This window comes from Centroberyx gerrardi, chromosome 3 (genome assembly GCF_048128805.1).
Source record: "Centroberyx gerrardi isolate f3 chromosome 3, fCenGer3.hap1.cur.20231027, whole genome shotgun sequence".
Lineage (NCBI taxonomy): Eukaryota > Metazoa > Chordata > Actinopteri > Beryciformes > Berycidae > Centroberyx > Centroberyx gerrardi.
In genome coordinates, this window is record NC_135999.1 from 15,783,664 (window position 1) to 15,799,833 (window position 16,170).

Here is a 16,170-nt window from a genome sequence, read left to right on the forward strand (position 1 = left end):
TCGTCTTATACCCCGTGTGATTTCCAAGTTGAAACTGATTGAATGTGAGAGCTTTTTCAAAATAATAATGAATGGGCGCCTGAAATATATTAAGTGAGCCGGCGAAAAAAAGGTGAATGAACCCGCACGCGGACTTCAGAAGAAGTGGGAAGGGTTTCCAAGGCGCTGCTTTACTCCTCTGAGCCACCGAGCGACAGTATTTCACCCCCCTGAAATAAAAACGCACGTCTCTCCCTGGCTGTTTAATCACATGTTGGGAAGGTCTGAAGTTGCAGCTCCATGTCACACATACGTACCAACAAAGTGATGGGCACACAGTCGTAAAAGTATAGACAGGCAGTGACAGTGAAGCGACTTGAGGGAAGAGGCAGAGTTAATCGGCGGGAGCTGGAAAAAGTCAACAGGGAGAGGATGAAAGCCGCGGGAGACTATATCACACCACCGGCGTCTCCAGAATCTAAATTCTAGGACGCATGGGAATCGCGGCACGTTGATTTAGCTAAGTGAGAAAGTTTCGCGAAAATATACAATGGTTATAAATGGGTCCCACCTGAACAGTTCCTCTTTTGACCCGAATGACAGCAGCGTCCTGAATCGCCCCCCTTGGGTTACAACAACTTTGGGGTGCTTCCTCATATTCACTATCGTAGTTGACATCCTGGGCAACCTTTTGGTGATTTTCTCCGTGTATCGGAACAAGAAGCTGAGGAACGCAGGTGAGCAAAAAGTCCGAGTGTGGCAAGTCGGTGCATCGCGTGCCTAAGTGTTTGGAGTTCACGTGCGCGTGATTAAACTCAATTGCTTTGAAAACAAAAAGAGGAGACTCGGAAATATGTATCTATCTTTTGCAGAACTAGACTCATAAATGTGTATCTGTGTTTAACAGACTGACCGGTCGGGATAGAGTAAGCTGATGTGAATACAGTGTTGTGAATCATCATGGGTTTTCGGGGTTGTTTTTGTTTTTAGTAGAAATGGTTACGTGCTTTAGAATGTCAAACGTGTATTTACGACCCATCAGTGTTAAAAACATTCATGGAGACTGATGGAGTCTGGTGTTTCAGCCAGATCCAGCGAGTATAGGGTATTAGAGATCAGAATATCCTATAGCCTGTCTTCGCCATATATGTCAGTCTATACCAGGCAGTGCCACATTCCACGAGCCCAAAATGATCATAACACTCCTTTGATATCCCATTAGGACTTACAGTATGTCTGCGGTACTTAATAGCAAGTTTATTGTTTTCGCTCGTATCTTTTATTCCCTGTGGTATCACTAGCCTATAATATAGGCACTTATTGTTTCGCCGTGATATTAGTATAGTATCCTTCTAAAATGTGTTATTATAGTTCGTTATTATAATAATCGAAATCAACCTTGACTTTGTAGTCTGTAGCCTGTATACTTTTGGAGCTGATAAAATAATTTCCACCGACCTATACGAAGCACAGACAGCTAAGCAGACAGAGAAGAGAGTAAACCGAAGAGAAACACTACAGTAATTATTGACACTGTCTGAAGCCACGGGAAAAGCCCTCCATCTATCTCGTCGATGCTTAGACTAATGCTTCCCAAGCTCTCTTCTATCGGGAGCTTTGGTATAATGAAGACAACATCTGTTTTTGCCAGTAGCTCGATGGTGGAACTTTGGCAATATGTGCGTTTTTATACAAATTGCTTGAGAAGGAATTTAATTATGATAGGGGATGCATGGTATGGGGGTTAAATCCGGGACCCCTTAGTGCAATCTGGGTTTCAACAAGACTGACAGACCGGGGTTTGTCCCGGTGCCTGTCCTGTCAGTGAAGCTGGTAAAACGCTCATAATTTAATAGTGTACAGAGGAACAGCGCGCTCCTCTGAAAACCCAAGAGGCGCCTGTCGTGCTCAGGCCCACAGACACTAACTGGCAGCTACACATCATATCATGGCTGTCATCATTTTGGAGGCTGTGGTAGGATGATTTGCTAAAAACACTCCTGACATCACTGTTTCACTCACCGCGCAAATGTTGGGGTCAGAATACATTTCCGTCATCGCGATAGAGCAGAAATAGCCCTGCGTTGAATATTAAGTGTTATCTCTACATGCTTTTGTGTGAGGATATGATTATTGCCTCTTCCTGGGATTTCTCCACCCATCGGTTTCTGATAATCCCTCACATGCAACTGTGCAATAGCTGCCCTGGATTTGGGTCTTTTAATAGTGGCGCACGCAACACAGTTGTAGCTGTAGCTGTCACGTAAAATAGATTTTTGCACTGGAGCGGAAGAGATTACAGATTCAGTGTGATTTGGTGTGTCGTGTTGTTGGATGTAACATTGCAGAAACAAAGTATGTGACAACTGGAGACATACATTTAGGGAACTGCATCTTTGAAGTTGTTCCATTAATTATGCCTAATTAAATGTAAGGAGGTCATAACGCAGCAGCTGGAATTTTTTAATCAAGCATGCTGTTAAGGTATATTATCTCCATGGAATTTATTGTTGGCCAACACCAAATGTATGGTTTTGTATTACCAGCTCAAATGATTTATCCATTGGCATTGATGTTTGAGAATATACAGCCTTAATTTAATCTCATCATAAAATCTGTTTTTCTTTTTGGTACAGTAACTGAGGTCCTAATAGTTCTATATAGCCTAGTATTCTGAATAAAAGTCCATAAGATCAAAAGAAGCCCACGAAATAAAAAACTCAGTCTAATCGTGTTTCGCAACAGTTTTCAGTGAATACTAACAAGTCCTATGTGGTCCCTGGTTCCTCGGGTTCAGGCCTTTCAAGTATTTGCTATTTTCCAGTTGGGCTCTTGAAGAGTCAGGCTCCTTTCTGTTCTACTCATGCCACACAAAAGCATCGGCAAATTGTATCTGAATTGCCAGACATATTGATAGACATAGAAACTTTTCCCTTTACACTTTGTAGTGTCATGATGACAGGTGGGCTGTTATTGTTTGTTATTGATGAATAATTTTATAATAAAGACAAGTTCGCTGTCCGTTGATTTAGTGGTTTCTTTAATGATACATGCATGGAGAGAAGTACATCATAGCAAAGGGAATGGTGCAGTTCTCTAACGAGGGTCAGACGTATTTATACAGATGTTGTATCAGTGGGTCTAAGGAACAATAGTATTTTTTCTGTGTATGACAGTCATAAACCCTCACATGGAAGCACATGATGAGCACATGATAATCAATACATTGGAACATACAAAGGGCATACATACATAGTACATATTTTCTCTACAGATATACTGGATATGATTCATGGGAATTCATTGCTGGTTGGATGGACGGACGGATGGATGTTGTAAACACGAGTTTGACTTGGCTTCAGCAGCAGTGTAAACTTTTAATAGGCCAGGACAGAAACTGGTTTCAGCCTCCACACTTTCTCTGCTCCAAGAAGTCCATTTCCAGTTGTTGACTAGATGGATTCTCATCTGTGAACAAAATGAGAGGGCAGAAATGTTCTTGGCTTGAACTATAAGCTGTTTGAGGTGCACAGTAGCACCTCAGCAGTCCGACAAGAGGGTGACATTAAGTATTGAGTGTTGAAATAAACTCTCAGCAGAGAGCCTGGCAGGCTCCTTGGTCACATATGGCAGGCAGCACCACTGCTGTCATACATGGTCAAACCCTCTATCAGTGCATGAAATGGCCCAACTAAGGAGTGAGGGAGTGAGGGAGTGAGGGAGTGAGGGAGTGAATGAAAGAAAGCACAAGTCCTGATTCGGTTGTATGACTCATATTGCTAGATGTCTCTTCTTTTAGCAGAGTATCTAATTTTAGCAGAAAAGCCCCGTCTCTCTTGCTTGTTTTCTTTAGTTTGGTAATGAATATATAGCGCTCAAATGTGTTATCAAGCCAGAGAGCTTTACAAGCTGAGCAGCAGAGGAAACTTGAAACAGTGACTCACCTACCAGTCAAAACCTTAAGTGGCAGATAAAGACAGGCAGAGGGATACCTTGGTGTGTTCTGTGACAAGGCCCCTTGTGAACCTCAGATAAATCCAGAGCTCTGCTGCTGCGGAATACACCAAAGAGCCCCACGTTTTAGGGGGGCTGTCTGTTTCCGAGTGTGACACAGAATTTGTCCGTTCCCAGTGTTGCGTGCCTTGGCTATGTGCCGACAGAATGTTATTTCCGATCATTCACGTTCATTACCCCTCTAGTATCTGTTATTATTGCTCTTAGCATAATGAATATTTTGAAGCATTTAATGCAGAATTAAGTGGCATTTGCGTGTGTCTCCAATTAAAATGAATGTTTTAGGTCTCTAAATATCCATTGGCTTTGTCGGGAGGTTCTAAACGGAAATTGGCTCAGCACTGAGGGGCTTAACGAAAAGACGACTGTGAAAATAAAACAAATCCCCTTCTGTAGATATGATACTGTAGATGTTGATTCCACTGCATCCTGTTTTATTTTCATCATGAGGAAAGCCGTTTGAAAAAACTTGTTTTGTGAGAAACTGTAATCCTTTACACCAGGTTTTCTCAGGGTTGGACATATTTGTTCCAGCCTTGCATGATTGCGATTTAACATTTAACTGGGCAGCAGCACCTGTCTTGGGTGAATCCGTTATGCTAGAACAAAGCTAAAGGAAAGAATATGTGACCATGTGTCCTTCAGATTCAAAGTTGAGAAACGCTGGTATTTACTGTTGCCTGTTTTTAAACAGGCATATCTCATTCAACATGGTATTTAATTAAAAAAGTTGTCCTCATTGACTGGTTGACTGTTGCTCAGTCTACTGGAAAATATCAGATATTAGAGAGTCCATGTGTGTGGATGCCGTTCCTTTTATTCTGGACTCATTTAGGGGTTGAAATTGGTTGGCAAGCTATCATTTGTTTTGAATGCTTCACTTCCGAATTACCTGGCATGGCACAGAAAACTGACAGTGTTATTCTTTTCTTTGTAATAATTGCAGGCAACCTCAGTGCAGTTGTCAAAACAATATCAAATTCTTGACTCATGCTGTCCTTAGGAAGCATCTGCACCACCTGCCTGGATGGCTGTGTTCACTCACTACTACTTATTATACTATTTGAGGCTGTGCACTCCCTGCATTGCCAAAAGACTGTACAAAAAATATCTTTAAGTAATAAAATGCAACTTTTTCATAAAAATGTCTGTTTTGCGCTTCTCTCTATCGTTAATACCATGCAGTAGTGATTCAACCTATAGCCAGTTCATGAAAGCTTTCACATTTGCTGAGCGAAACACCTGTGAGGGGGTTCCTCTTTCTCTGGAAAAGTCCTCTGCTGGAAGGAAGTGATGTGTTTTACGATTACAGAAGCAACAACAGTGTTTCTACATTTAGTGTCTTTATTATTACAGTGAGGGCTCACTGCAGGCATTGGCCCAACATACTGTAAAACACCAAAGCAATGACTGCTTATCACCAAAGGTGTCGCCAAAATCAAGACAAACAAGAATCTCGCAGCTTATTACTTTAACGTGAAAAATGGATCCAGCATGCATAATGTGTCCTTTGCTAGAAATATCTGCATCACTTGGCTATATCGTGATTTCCCAGAGCTTCCTCTGATGACACAGCTGCTTGTTTGTGAACCCTGCTGTGCCTTTTTTGGCTTAGACTAGACTGAGGATAGCACACCAGTTGTAACTAATAAGTTGAGTTAATTTCAGCCGCAGCGTTACAATTCATTTGCTACATATGATGATCTGGAGCTGAGCTATATATACCGTATGTTGTACTATATTATGGAAAGGATATGGTGTATTCCAGACTATAATAACAATGTGTTACCTTTGTCAAAGATTAGCACATGATCTCCTGTAAAGTAAGTCATGCAACAGTGTTATTCAAGAGTTCAAGTGGGCCTCAGAGCTCCAGTTATTGAAGGGGCCCTCAATAGCTTAAAAGGCCAAAGGTTAGAGCTTATTATGCTCGCATGCTAAAGTTGACATAAGAGGTACTGCAGATACCATATGTTTATTGCCAAGACATTGTCAAGATTTAGTCCCAGCGTAATAAAGACGTCTCAGAGCAGTCTTATATTTTGTATTAATAGTAAGCATGATGAATGTTGGTTTTGGATTTGATCCAGTGTCTTTGAGTATGAGTTGATTTACTTAGGGTGTACCCTCTTCTATATTAGGATTTTGAAGAAGCAAATAGGTTATGCAAACATTTATCTAATCGCCTTTTACAACTTTGTTTAATTAAAGCCATTATTCAGTGGCTGGATGGTTGGGTTCTTTCATTCCCACTGTGCTCCATCTGACATTTGAAGACGCTCAAACTGCAGCTCCAAGCTGGGTTTGTCAGTTTCTGTGGCGATTGCTGCGATAGGCATCAGAACAGCACGGCATGATGGGGCAGCTTGTGAGAAGTGAAAGGAAAAGGTTCAGCGGGGAAACAACACAGACTAACTGGGGACCCAAAACAGACGGCAGGTCATGACTCTGCAATTAACTCGTAGTTTGCCCAAGCTGCATAAATGAAAATTGAGTGGAGGAGGATAAGGATCGCCTTCTCTTACTCATGAGGCACTTAACTCCCAGCTATAGATCAGTTAATGCCCTCCTCTCTTCCAGGACAGTAAACAGTAGGGCCTGCTAGCTTTGCACTTGATAAGTGTCTTTTTCTCAGAGCTCCAGCCTCTTCTGAAACATGTGACTCCTACTAAAGAGTTTATACGGTTACATGAATTGTGTCAGGGCTGCAGCTCTACTCTATACAGATTCCTGTCAGAGGGGTTTTGGCCCTAACTGGCACCATAAGGACTGAAATCGATTAAAACCTAAAACGTTTGAACACACAATAAGTGTGTTTGAGATATATGTAGTCAAGTACTCTGGCAACCAGTTGCCCAAATTCAAACGAAGGTGTGGTTGTGCTTGGGGTTTTGGGTTTGTGTGTATGATGCTATCAGTGTCTGTGTTGACAACCTTGTCCAGCTTGGCTGCTGCTGGTGCCTTGTGTTCAGTGACACAGAGAGGGAGAGAGAGAAAGGTTCATAATGTTACAACAATACATGATCGGAGAGATAAAGAATGAAAAGAGAGACAGTAGATAGGTGCGTGACTGCCATGCAAAGACAGATATACAGAGAGGAAAGGAAGAGTAAAGGAAAGAAAGGAGTTCTGTTTTGTTTTGTTGTGAGAATGACACTGAATTGGCATTTTAGTCGCCTGTTGTTTTCATCCTGGGCAATTGAGTGTGAGTTTTTGTAACCTTAATAGTAACAATCATGGGAAAATTGTTCTGTGAAAAATGGTCTGTTTTTCTCTATTTGACCACAGTGGCCCTGTTGTTGGCAGGTGCTAAGTTTTCCTGCTGGGTTTAGGCCTCTTTCCAGGGTCATCTGACAAAGAAAAATTGACCCAGCAAGTGTTCATTTGACTTACCCTCGATGGGGTGCATCAGCTTTATGCCCATTTAATGATTTAGTAATATTTGCAGACTTAAATGTACACACAAAGCATGCCTGCACTAATCCATTCAGCATATTTGATTCGCGTTTAGAATATGAATGTAGTCTGTAGGCTTTATTTTTTTTTCCAGATTTCTCCTCTCATAGTAAAACTGTGAGAAGAGAAGCCTTACATCACTTTCTCTTTCTGGTTTGCGTTCTGCATAGCGTTTTTGCATTCCCCTCTCAACTTTTACACCTCATTTCAGTCTACACTCCCCCCATTCCATCTCCTTTGTACTTCTCCCAAGCTCACTCACCCTAAGATGCAGTCACTCCATTTTTTTTTTTCTTTTCAGTTAAATTTGACCTCCCAGGCTTCATATTCCATGACACCCTGTCTGCTTGCATCACTCTGATCCAACACCCCCATCGTTCTCTAAGGACGTTATGTTGTCAGACCACATACCTGTAGCCGAATTCTGCCGATAGTGCTTTGCGTCAAGCCGGCCAGGCAATAACACAGGTATTGCACAAACCCTTTGGATTCCAGATTCACAAGAAATGAATAAAGCCTGTTTTTTTTAATAAGTGCTGTGTTTGACGATGAACAGCTTGGTATGGACGAATTAAGAACAGGCATCTGGCATCTGGTCTCCTCTGTAGCGACCCCTTGTGCATGCTTTCTTTCTCTCTCTCTCTCTCTCTCTCTCTTTCTCTCTCCATCTTTGTCTCTCTCTCTCTCTCTGTCCCACACATTCACACGCACACAGAGAAGAGCATGCTTTAACTTCAAAAGGAGGACATAATGAGTCTATAAATACATGTACATACAAGGGCATATTTGCAATCATTTAAGAGCCCATCCCCCCCCCACTCCACCTCCTCTCCCACCTCTTGCTCTTCTTTCCAGTGCTATTTTTAATCATTTACAATATTATACAGTGCAAACCTCTTTCTGCTTGGTAGGAGCTGGGGATGACGCACATGGCAAGCTTGGGGCAGTGAGATCAAGTAAAACCTAATGCTCATTCAAGGGGAACTATGCATAACACATGCATACTGTAGAGTGGCTACTGTAGAGAAGCAAACTATTTGATTGCACACACACACGCACGTGGGGGGCCGGGAGTAGCCCAGAAGTTAGAGAGGCTGGCTGGTGACGAGAAGGGTGCCAGTTTGAATCCCAGACCAGCTGAGTAAAATCTGGGCAGGGAATGTGAATGAGAAACACTTTCACCTCCCTTACGATCTACTGTCAAGGTGCCTTCTACTGTGGTATCAGCAGCTTCCTTGTGTGAATGGGTCAAATTGTTTTTCGTCCATCATCCATGTCTGTGTTTCTTGTTATTGTGCAGTTGATGACCCTAATAACCGGGAGGGTTTACCCACTGAACTAATAAGTAAACAGCTTTATCAGAGAGCCGTATCATCCTCTATGTGCTAACACGGTGATTCAGTTGAATGGCATGTAATGATGATTATTATGGCAGACACATGAATGTTATCCAATGCACCTCTCTGAACACTACCCCATTCAGCCTTATCAGACTGCTGTCTGTGTTCCGCATGGTTATCTATCATTCAGACCCAGCGCCGACCTGCATTCACACTCCGGACCACAGCGTCATTATCAAAATCACATTTTTAAACAGCGATAGAGCAAGGAGAAAGAGGCAGGGCACAAGATTCAAATAATGACCTTGAGGTGAGGAAGGCATGTGTTGAGGAGAGACGTCAGTATTTAGCCAAACTCCTTTAGAAAATGAAAACAGGTCTTGCAGCCTCACAATTAGTGATGACACAATTGTAAGAGATTTACTTAGTAAGAATTGTAAGAGAAAGTTTAACTTTCACACAACAGTTTTGTTGAAAGTGGGTTCACCATTAAAAAAATGCACTGATTCCGATGATTAAAGACTTATTTTGGAAGACTTTCATGGTGAAATATAATTGTTCCATCAGTCTAATTTTGTGGGGCGGCACAAGAGAAGATTAATCTATTTCCCTTGAAACTCTTTATGAACTGTGTTCAGGCATAACCAATGGCAAGAACCGTTCTCTGTTGGTTTCTTCTTTTTCATATATTATTTTTTGACATTATTAGACAGATAAAAGTGGAGTGAGACAGGAAAGACATGCAACAAAGGTCCTGGACTGAATTTGAACCCAGGACACTGTGTTTACATGGCCTGCACCTTAGACCAGTGGTTCTCAACCTTTTTGAGCCGCGACCTCCAAAAAAATGTAGGTTGGGGTTCGCGACCTCCTCCCTCTCGACTCACCCTTGAAACACACTGCGGTGACCCGCTTCACTTCGGTGCCCTGCCCTGTTGGCACTGCTGTTTACACAGGCGCACACGGCACGGAGCTCGGCGCGTATTTAGCCTATTTTCTCTGCGCACAGGACGCAGACTTCATAGCAGTGGAAGATTGAGCGACCCTCTGCCGCAAACACACGCTTCTCTGCTCCCTGTTTGTCCCAGGAGTTACTATCACACATGACAGCTACAAAACACACACAACAGCTACCAGACACACACATGACAGCTACCAAATGTACACAAACCTTGCATTACTGACCAAAAATATACAAAACTAGTCTAAATCAATTTGGCTTTAATTACAGTTTTAAATTTTATTCAAGATCCGACAGCACAACTCATTGTGAAGGAGGCGACACAACTGCTTTACTAGCTGAATAATGGCAATAGGCAAAAACTAGGGCCAATACATTCTCATATTATTAAGCTTGGCCAAGCACCTGTCACTGTGCCACCCAAGCTGGAGGAGACGACTTCTTGGCGCCCTCCTCAGTGCGCGGGCGCACGCATTCACACACTCATTTCACTCACTCACTCAAATCTGTTTTATAATGACTACATTATATCATTGGTATGGGAGATTTAATGGAAAAATCATTCTCCAAAAATATTTATCAAATTTATTTATTTATTTATTTTTTTTGACAACCATCCCGCGACCCCCCAAAATAATCTTGCGACCCCCCGGGGGTTCGCGACCCCCAAGTTGAGAACCGCTGCCTTAGACCACTGAGCCAGCAGGACGCCCCCATGTTCTCTGTTAGTTTCATTAGGTGTCATAATGTCATAACTAGCATTTCTGACTTTTACTTCAAAAATGTAATTGATAGGTAGTGCCTGCCTTGTACAATAGAGTTAATTGAATAATGTACCTGTTACCATATTTGGCAAAACATGAGTAATGCCTTTTAAACAAATATGTTTTCCTTCTAATTTTTTTTAAATATTATGTGGATGTTTTAATAGTATGGCTACGGTGGCCCACAAGTACACAACACAACAACATTAAACCACAACACAACGACATTAAACCACAACACAACGACATTAAACCACAACACAACGACATTAAACCACAACACAACGACATTAAACCACAACACAACAACATTAAACCACAACACAACAACATTAAACCACAACACAACAACATTAAACCACAACACAACGACATTAAACTACAACACAACGACATTAAGCCTCAAGGCAGCGCAATGCATTATGCTTCAAAATAAAAGTGTTAAAGTTTAAATGTGTAAAAATATACATTTAAACCAAGAACTCAGATTGAAATCAAGAACTCTGATGTCAAAATGATAAAAAATATCATAATATGCAACATTTTCAAGTTCAAAGACAAAGGCTGCATATGAAATACCCTAAATTAATGAAATACCTTACCTAGCTCCTGAAGAGCACATTTGCCACTTTACCTATTCTTCTTTATATATTTTATTGCTGATTTTGAGGGCCTGTCATGATTTTTCTATAACTGGTTGGACCGAAATGCTAGGAGTATGGGAGTGTTTTGACATATATCTTCTGCAGTAGCCATGAAAAGTGACCTTTGCAGTGTCCAATTTAGTCTGTGTTCTGTATGGCTGCTGTGCAGTCTAATATACTGTATGCAGGATTTGTAGTTAAAAAATGCTGCTTATTATGGTATTTTTCATTATTATTATGACATCAAACATTAATCTGAGTTCTCGCTTATTGGGTTTGATGATTAAATATAAATAAATTGGTTTAAATCTATATTTTTACACTTTTCTATATTAGTTGCACTTTTATTTTGAAGGCAAGTCCGCCTCTCACTTTCGTTCTGACCAACTTCCATTGTGTTGCGGCTTAATGACGCTTCATGCTGTTTTGTTGAGCGTTATTGGTGTTGTGTTGCCATGTTTTGTTTGTGTTGTGTGCCTCTGGGCCACCGTATTTGCCTGTAGTCGTGGAGAAATCTATTTAACTGACAGCTTGACTGTCTTTTCTCAGTTGAACTCAGAATAGAAGGGGGCGGAGTATGTGTGTGTTTATCTGTTTACAAACTCACAGACTCACAACAGAAAAGAGAGAGAGAGAGAGTTGCTTGTTTGTCCGCTTTTTTCCTCCGGGACAAGTCTAATGATTTTGATTACTAATTTACCATTAGTGAAGCCAATTTTTCTGTTTTTCTTCCCTGTCCCTGCTGATCTGCTCTGCTGATAGACTTTGTGAGGCGGAGTTACTGGGAGTGGCTCAAGACTCTCTGTCCTCTGAATCTGTTCAGTACAGCAGGATGTTTTGTCTCCACATCGCTCCACACTACTGCTCTTCACTAAATACAACTAAGAGAAATCTGTGGAGGGACACAGTAGCCAAAGATAAAGGCTATTCCTGCCAGGGAAGCTTTTTTCTTCATTTTTCTTCATACCAATATGCAGATTTAACAAAAAGGATGAAAATTAAAGGGCTGTTAAAAAGCTGATCCAAAAACATACTATGAACAGTAAAAACGGTATGCTATTTCATTTGCACTTTTCATCTCTAAGATTTTTTTCCCCACTCCATAAAAGTGTCCCGCAGTAAGAGGTATGGGTTGGTTTGGCAGGTTGTGCAGTTCATAGCAAGCATAGCAAGATGAAGATAGGGGGAGATTTTTTTTCATGTTTGTAATTGTTTATGGTCATGGCGGTTCATTGTTGTGTTTATAAAAGCCTATGTTTATATTGTAGGTACATAACATCTAGGCTGTTGTTTGTTAAAGCTTTAAAAGCAAGTGATCTGTTTTTACACTTAATTACTATTGATAGGTTATTGTAAAACCACAAGTTAATGCTTTAATAATCTCCATAATAGCAATATCAATGATTACATGGGTGGGTGGGGGAGTTTTAACGTTTCAGTCAACCACACCCACTTCCACTTTTATCAGAATACAGATACAACAAATAGCAGCATCTCTGCACACTCCTTGTCCCTGTTACGATTCAGGCATGCTCAATATTGAGTAATTATTATGTTATTATCTAACAATCAATCCTATCATTACCCAGTTGTTACTCATCCATTTAAAGCAGTCCAATCACCACTGAGTATTGCCATTAATAGATCTCTAATATGCAGCCACAGAGTCCTAGTTTGTATCTTTTTTGTCCCTCTTTTTGTATCACTTAACATCACTTAACTGTTTTTCAATATCCACTCTGCTAATGGCCTGTGTTGGTGGAGGGCTGCTGCTGTGGATACATGTCAGTGACTTTTGCAGTTTGTTTTACCTGCAAACCCATTCTGTATTAGAGGACACTGATTTCAGATTTTCTTCGAGACGGCCTTTTCTTTTGAGCCGAACTGTGTCAATGATAATACATATTTTCTTATCATATTTTGCAGTGCAGAGGTATGACAGGCAGATTATAACAAATTCTTTGTGGCCCGCCACGTTTGCAAAGTCATTAGTTGAGTCCTGCACGTCCTTCTAATGAGAAGGGCTCGGTATGTGAGACTTCTGCATCACAGTATGCTCTCCTTTAATGGCCCGCAAACACGTTCCCTGTGATTATTGTCTAAACGAATGCATTTTGCCACACTTTCAGACACATTCACACATTGCTTGGGCTCCATCCAGCGTTCTTTGGGTGCCATCCAAAAGCAAAAGGGAATTATGCAGTAGGAAGTTGGATGTTTATACTGATAGTGACCCGCTCCAAGCCTGTTTTTCTGAGACAAATAAACTCATGTGGCTTGTGGTATTTTAAAGAGAAGATCCTGAAACATTTTATGGAGAACACTGTACTGTGTGTATGTGTATATGTGATATCTACGCTACTCCAGGATGTTTATTAGAAAACCAATATTTTGCTCTGCCAAAGATTTTAATAAGCAGCGCTTTGTATCAAATGCCAGATCAGATGGTTTAGTTTTGCTGTGGTTGCTCACAGAACTTTATTTTGTTTCTTTTGAAAGACGGAGAAAAATAAAGAATGAAAAGAGCTGGAAAAAAAACGAGAGGAATGTGGAAACCACTAACCGTAGAAATAGACGAGGCAGGTTGAAGGAAAGTGCAAACACAAAAGAAGTAAATTACAACACATCTCAAATGACTCCTGGAATGTACTGAACATCACAGATCGATGATATGTAACAGTAGAAGAGTATCCAAGGGTGGAACTTTGCTTCAATATGTGTGTATGTGTGGGTGAGGGATGAAGTTTAGTGGACTTACTTCTCCTGCCAGAACTTCCCCTCCTGTACTCCCCCTGTTCTGTCTCTCTCTCGGTTTTCCAGCTGTCTGAAAAAATAGAAAAAAATAAATACCTTTGGTGAGTGGGTTGCCCACTCTTCATCTAAAAAGAGTAGATGAAGAGTGGGTACTTAGATAAGATGGACCACTTAGCGATGATGAAACATTTACCAACACACAGGATCTGATGTAACTATCACTTGTGCTATTAAACAAGGGCAAGTGTAGGAACTTGGCATGGACGTCAGTGGAAAGCAGGACAGCCCAGAGCGGTTACGTCCTGGAGTTATCATGTGGCCGCCTCCCATTATAGTCTCTGCAGTAAATTATAGCATCCTAGAACAAGCCTGTAATGCATCCCAGAGGATTAAATAAAGGTTTGAATGAATGAATGCATGAATATCTGCTGTGAGAACTGATTAGATGTACAGTCACCTACACATCATTCGCACTACACTAACACTGCATCTACACTTTTCTTTATTTATGAGACCAGAGTTATCATAGTTATCACAGCAGAGTTATCAAGACACTGAGAACCAGGCTTGGGCCGTAAGTAAAAAAAACAAAAATAATAGTGGCAGTGAAAACTCCGTCATTTTACTCCAGCTGTAGTTTTGGGGTCAAGGTTGTGCTAAAAAGGCCCACTGGACTGTATGTGATACAACTAGAGTGCAGACTAGGGAGATGTTGACATGATTCTGGGAAGCCAATGGGGTGCTGATGAGATGCAAAAGTTGAGTGAACTGGGGCACAGAGAGGCATAGTAGATGCATGTACCCAAACAGGGGGAGGCTGGACGTGAGCAGCTTTCCTGCAGAGGGAGGAAAAGGTTTGGAGAGCTGTGTGGGGGAAAGTGGAAGAATATGAGAATCTCTCCTCCCCATCTTTTGTAATGAACTCCAATTAAGCTTCAGAAAGGCCGCAGCAGATGATGGGAATTGTTCTGTACAGAGCCCTAACTACTGTATCACCAGATCCAGAATGACTGATTCATAATTCATTCATCATTTGTCTCCATTTAATTCCATATAAACCAGCCTGTTCAGACGCCCAATTACTGTCCCGTGTTATCTTTTCAGGCCACTACTGTGCGTATAGTGTGTGTGTGTGTGTGTGTGTGTGTGTGTGTGTGTGTGTGTGTGTGTGTGTGTGTGGACACTCGTTTGTGAATGTATGTGAATGCACAGTATGTGTTCATCTCTGGGAGGGTGGGGTGTGTGTTATTTTGCACAGGATTGTGTAGTTTAGTTCTGCGTGCGCATATATGTTGCCGAATTTGGCTCGACTCTCTGTTTCGTTCCTTGCATCCTTCAAGTCTAGCTCTCCCCCCTCCCCGAAAACCCTTGGCAAAACACAAAGCAAAACACAAATACACCAGGATGCCATGTTCTATTTGCAACACGCCTTAGAATATGAATCTGCTAAGGAAGCATCTACCATGAAGAGTGAGGTTTTCTGGGAGCATCTTCAGTGTTTAGGTTCATAGTCGGTGTCAGCCTGTCTGCCACAAGCTCCTTGAGGAAGTTGAGGGCATGTTCTTGGCAATCTTGAAACTAGATGTCATTATTGCAGAATATAATGCAATGTTTGTGATTGTGAGAGAGAGAGAGACTGGAAGAGAGTGGGTTTGTATGGCAAGTGTGTGTGGGTGGCTGATTGGTGTCTATCTCTCCGCTCGCTCAGCCGCTCTGTGTGTGTTTATGCACTGTGCTTATCATCCTGTGTATTTCCTGTGTCCATGCAATCCTTTTTTTCCCAAGCAGATATGATTGTGTGTGTGTGTGTGTGTGTGTGTGTTTGTGTGTGTGTGTGTGTGTGTGTTTCTATGTGCAGATATTTGTGTGTCTGTGCACACACATTCAATGTGTTTTGGGGAACTTTTGAACTCGTCATGATAGTTATGACAGGAGTGGCTGAACAGGGCGTGAGGGTGAGGGACAGACGAATGAGGAATACGTTAATGATGCATAAAAGATAGTGGGTTTTTAATAGGGATTAGTGAAAACATGACATTCTGGCTGGTATTGGCATGACTTTGAAGCAGAGCTGTTACATAAATAGGAAATTAGAGACTGGGCCCAAAGCTTATAGCTACAATGACACTCAGAAAAAACAGTAAGATAAGCTGTTAACCACAGCAATAAAAAATATGGTTCATCTTTTCAAAGTAAATCAGGCAATTTACTAATTTAAGTAAGTCTCAAAACACAGTGAAAACATGACATTTAGAAAA

General features: G+C 41.4%; 1 protein-coding gene across 1 annotated transcript in view; it reads left to right on the forward strand.

Moving 5' to 3' along the window:
* Nucleotides 1-319: 319 nt before the first annotated feature.
* mtnr1aa (melatonin receptor 1A a) overlaps nt 320-16,170 on the forward strand; it is a 28,692-nt gene continuing 12,841 nt past the window's right edge. The window contains exon 1 of the mRNA XM_071895783.2: nt 320-716. Within this exon, the coding sequence (XP_071751884.1) occupies nt 530-716 (187 nt within the window). The 5' untranslated portion in view covers nt 320-529. The remainder of the gene's footprint in view (nt 717-16,170) is intronic.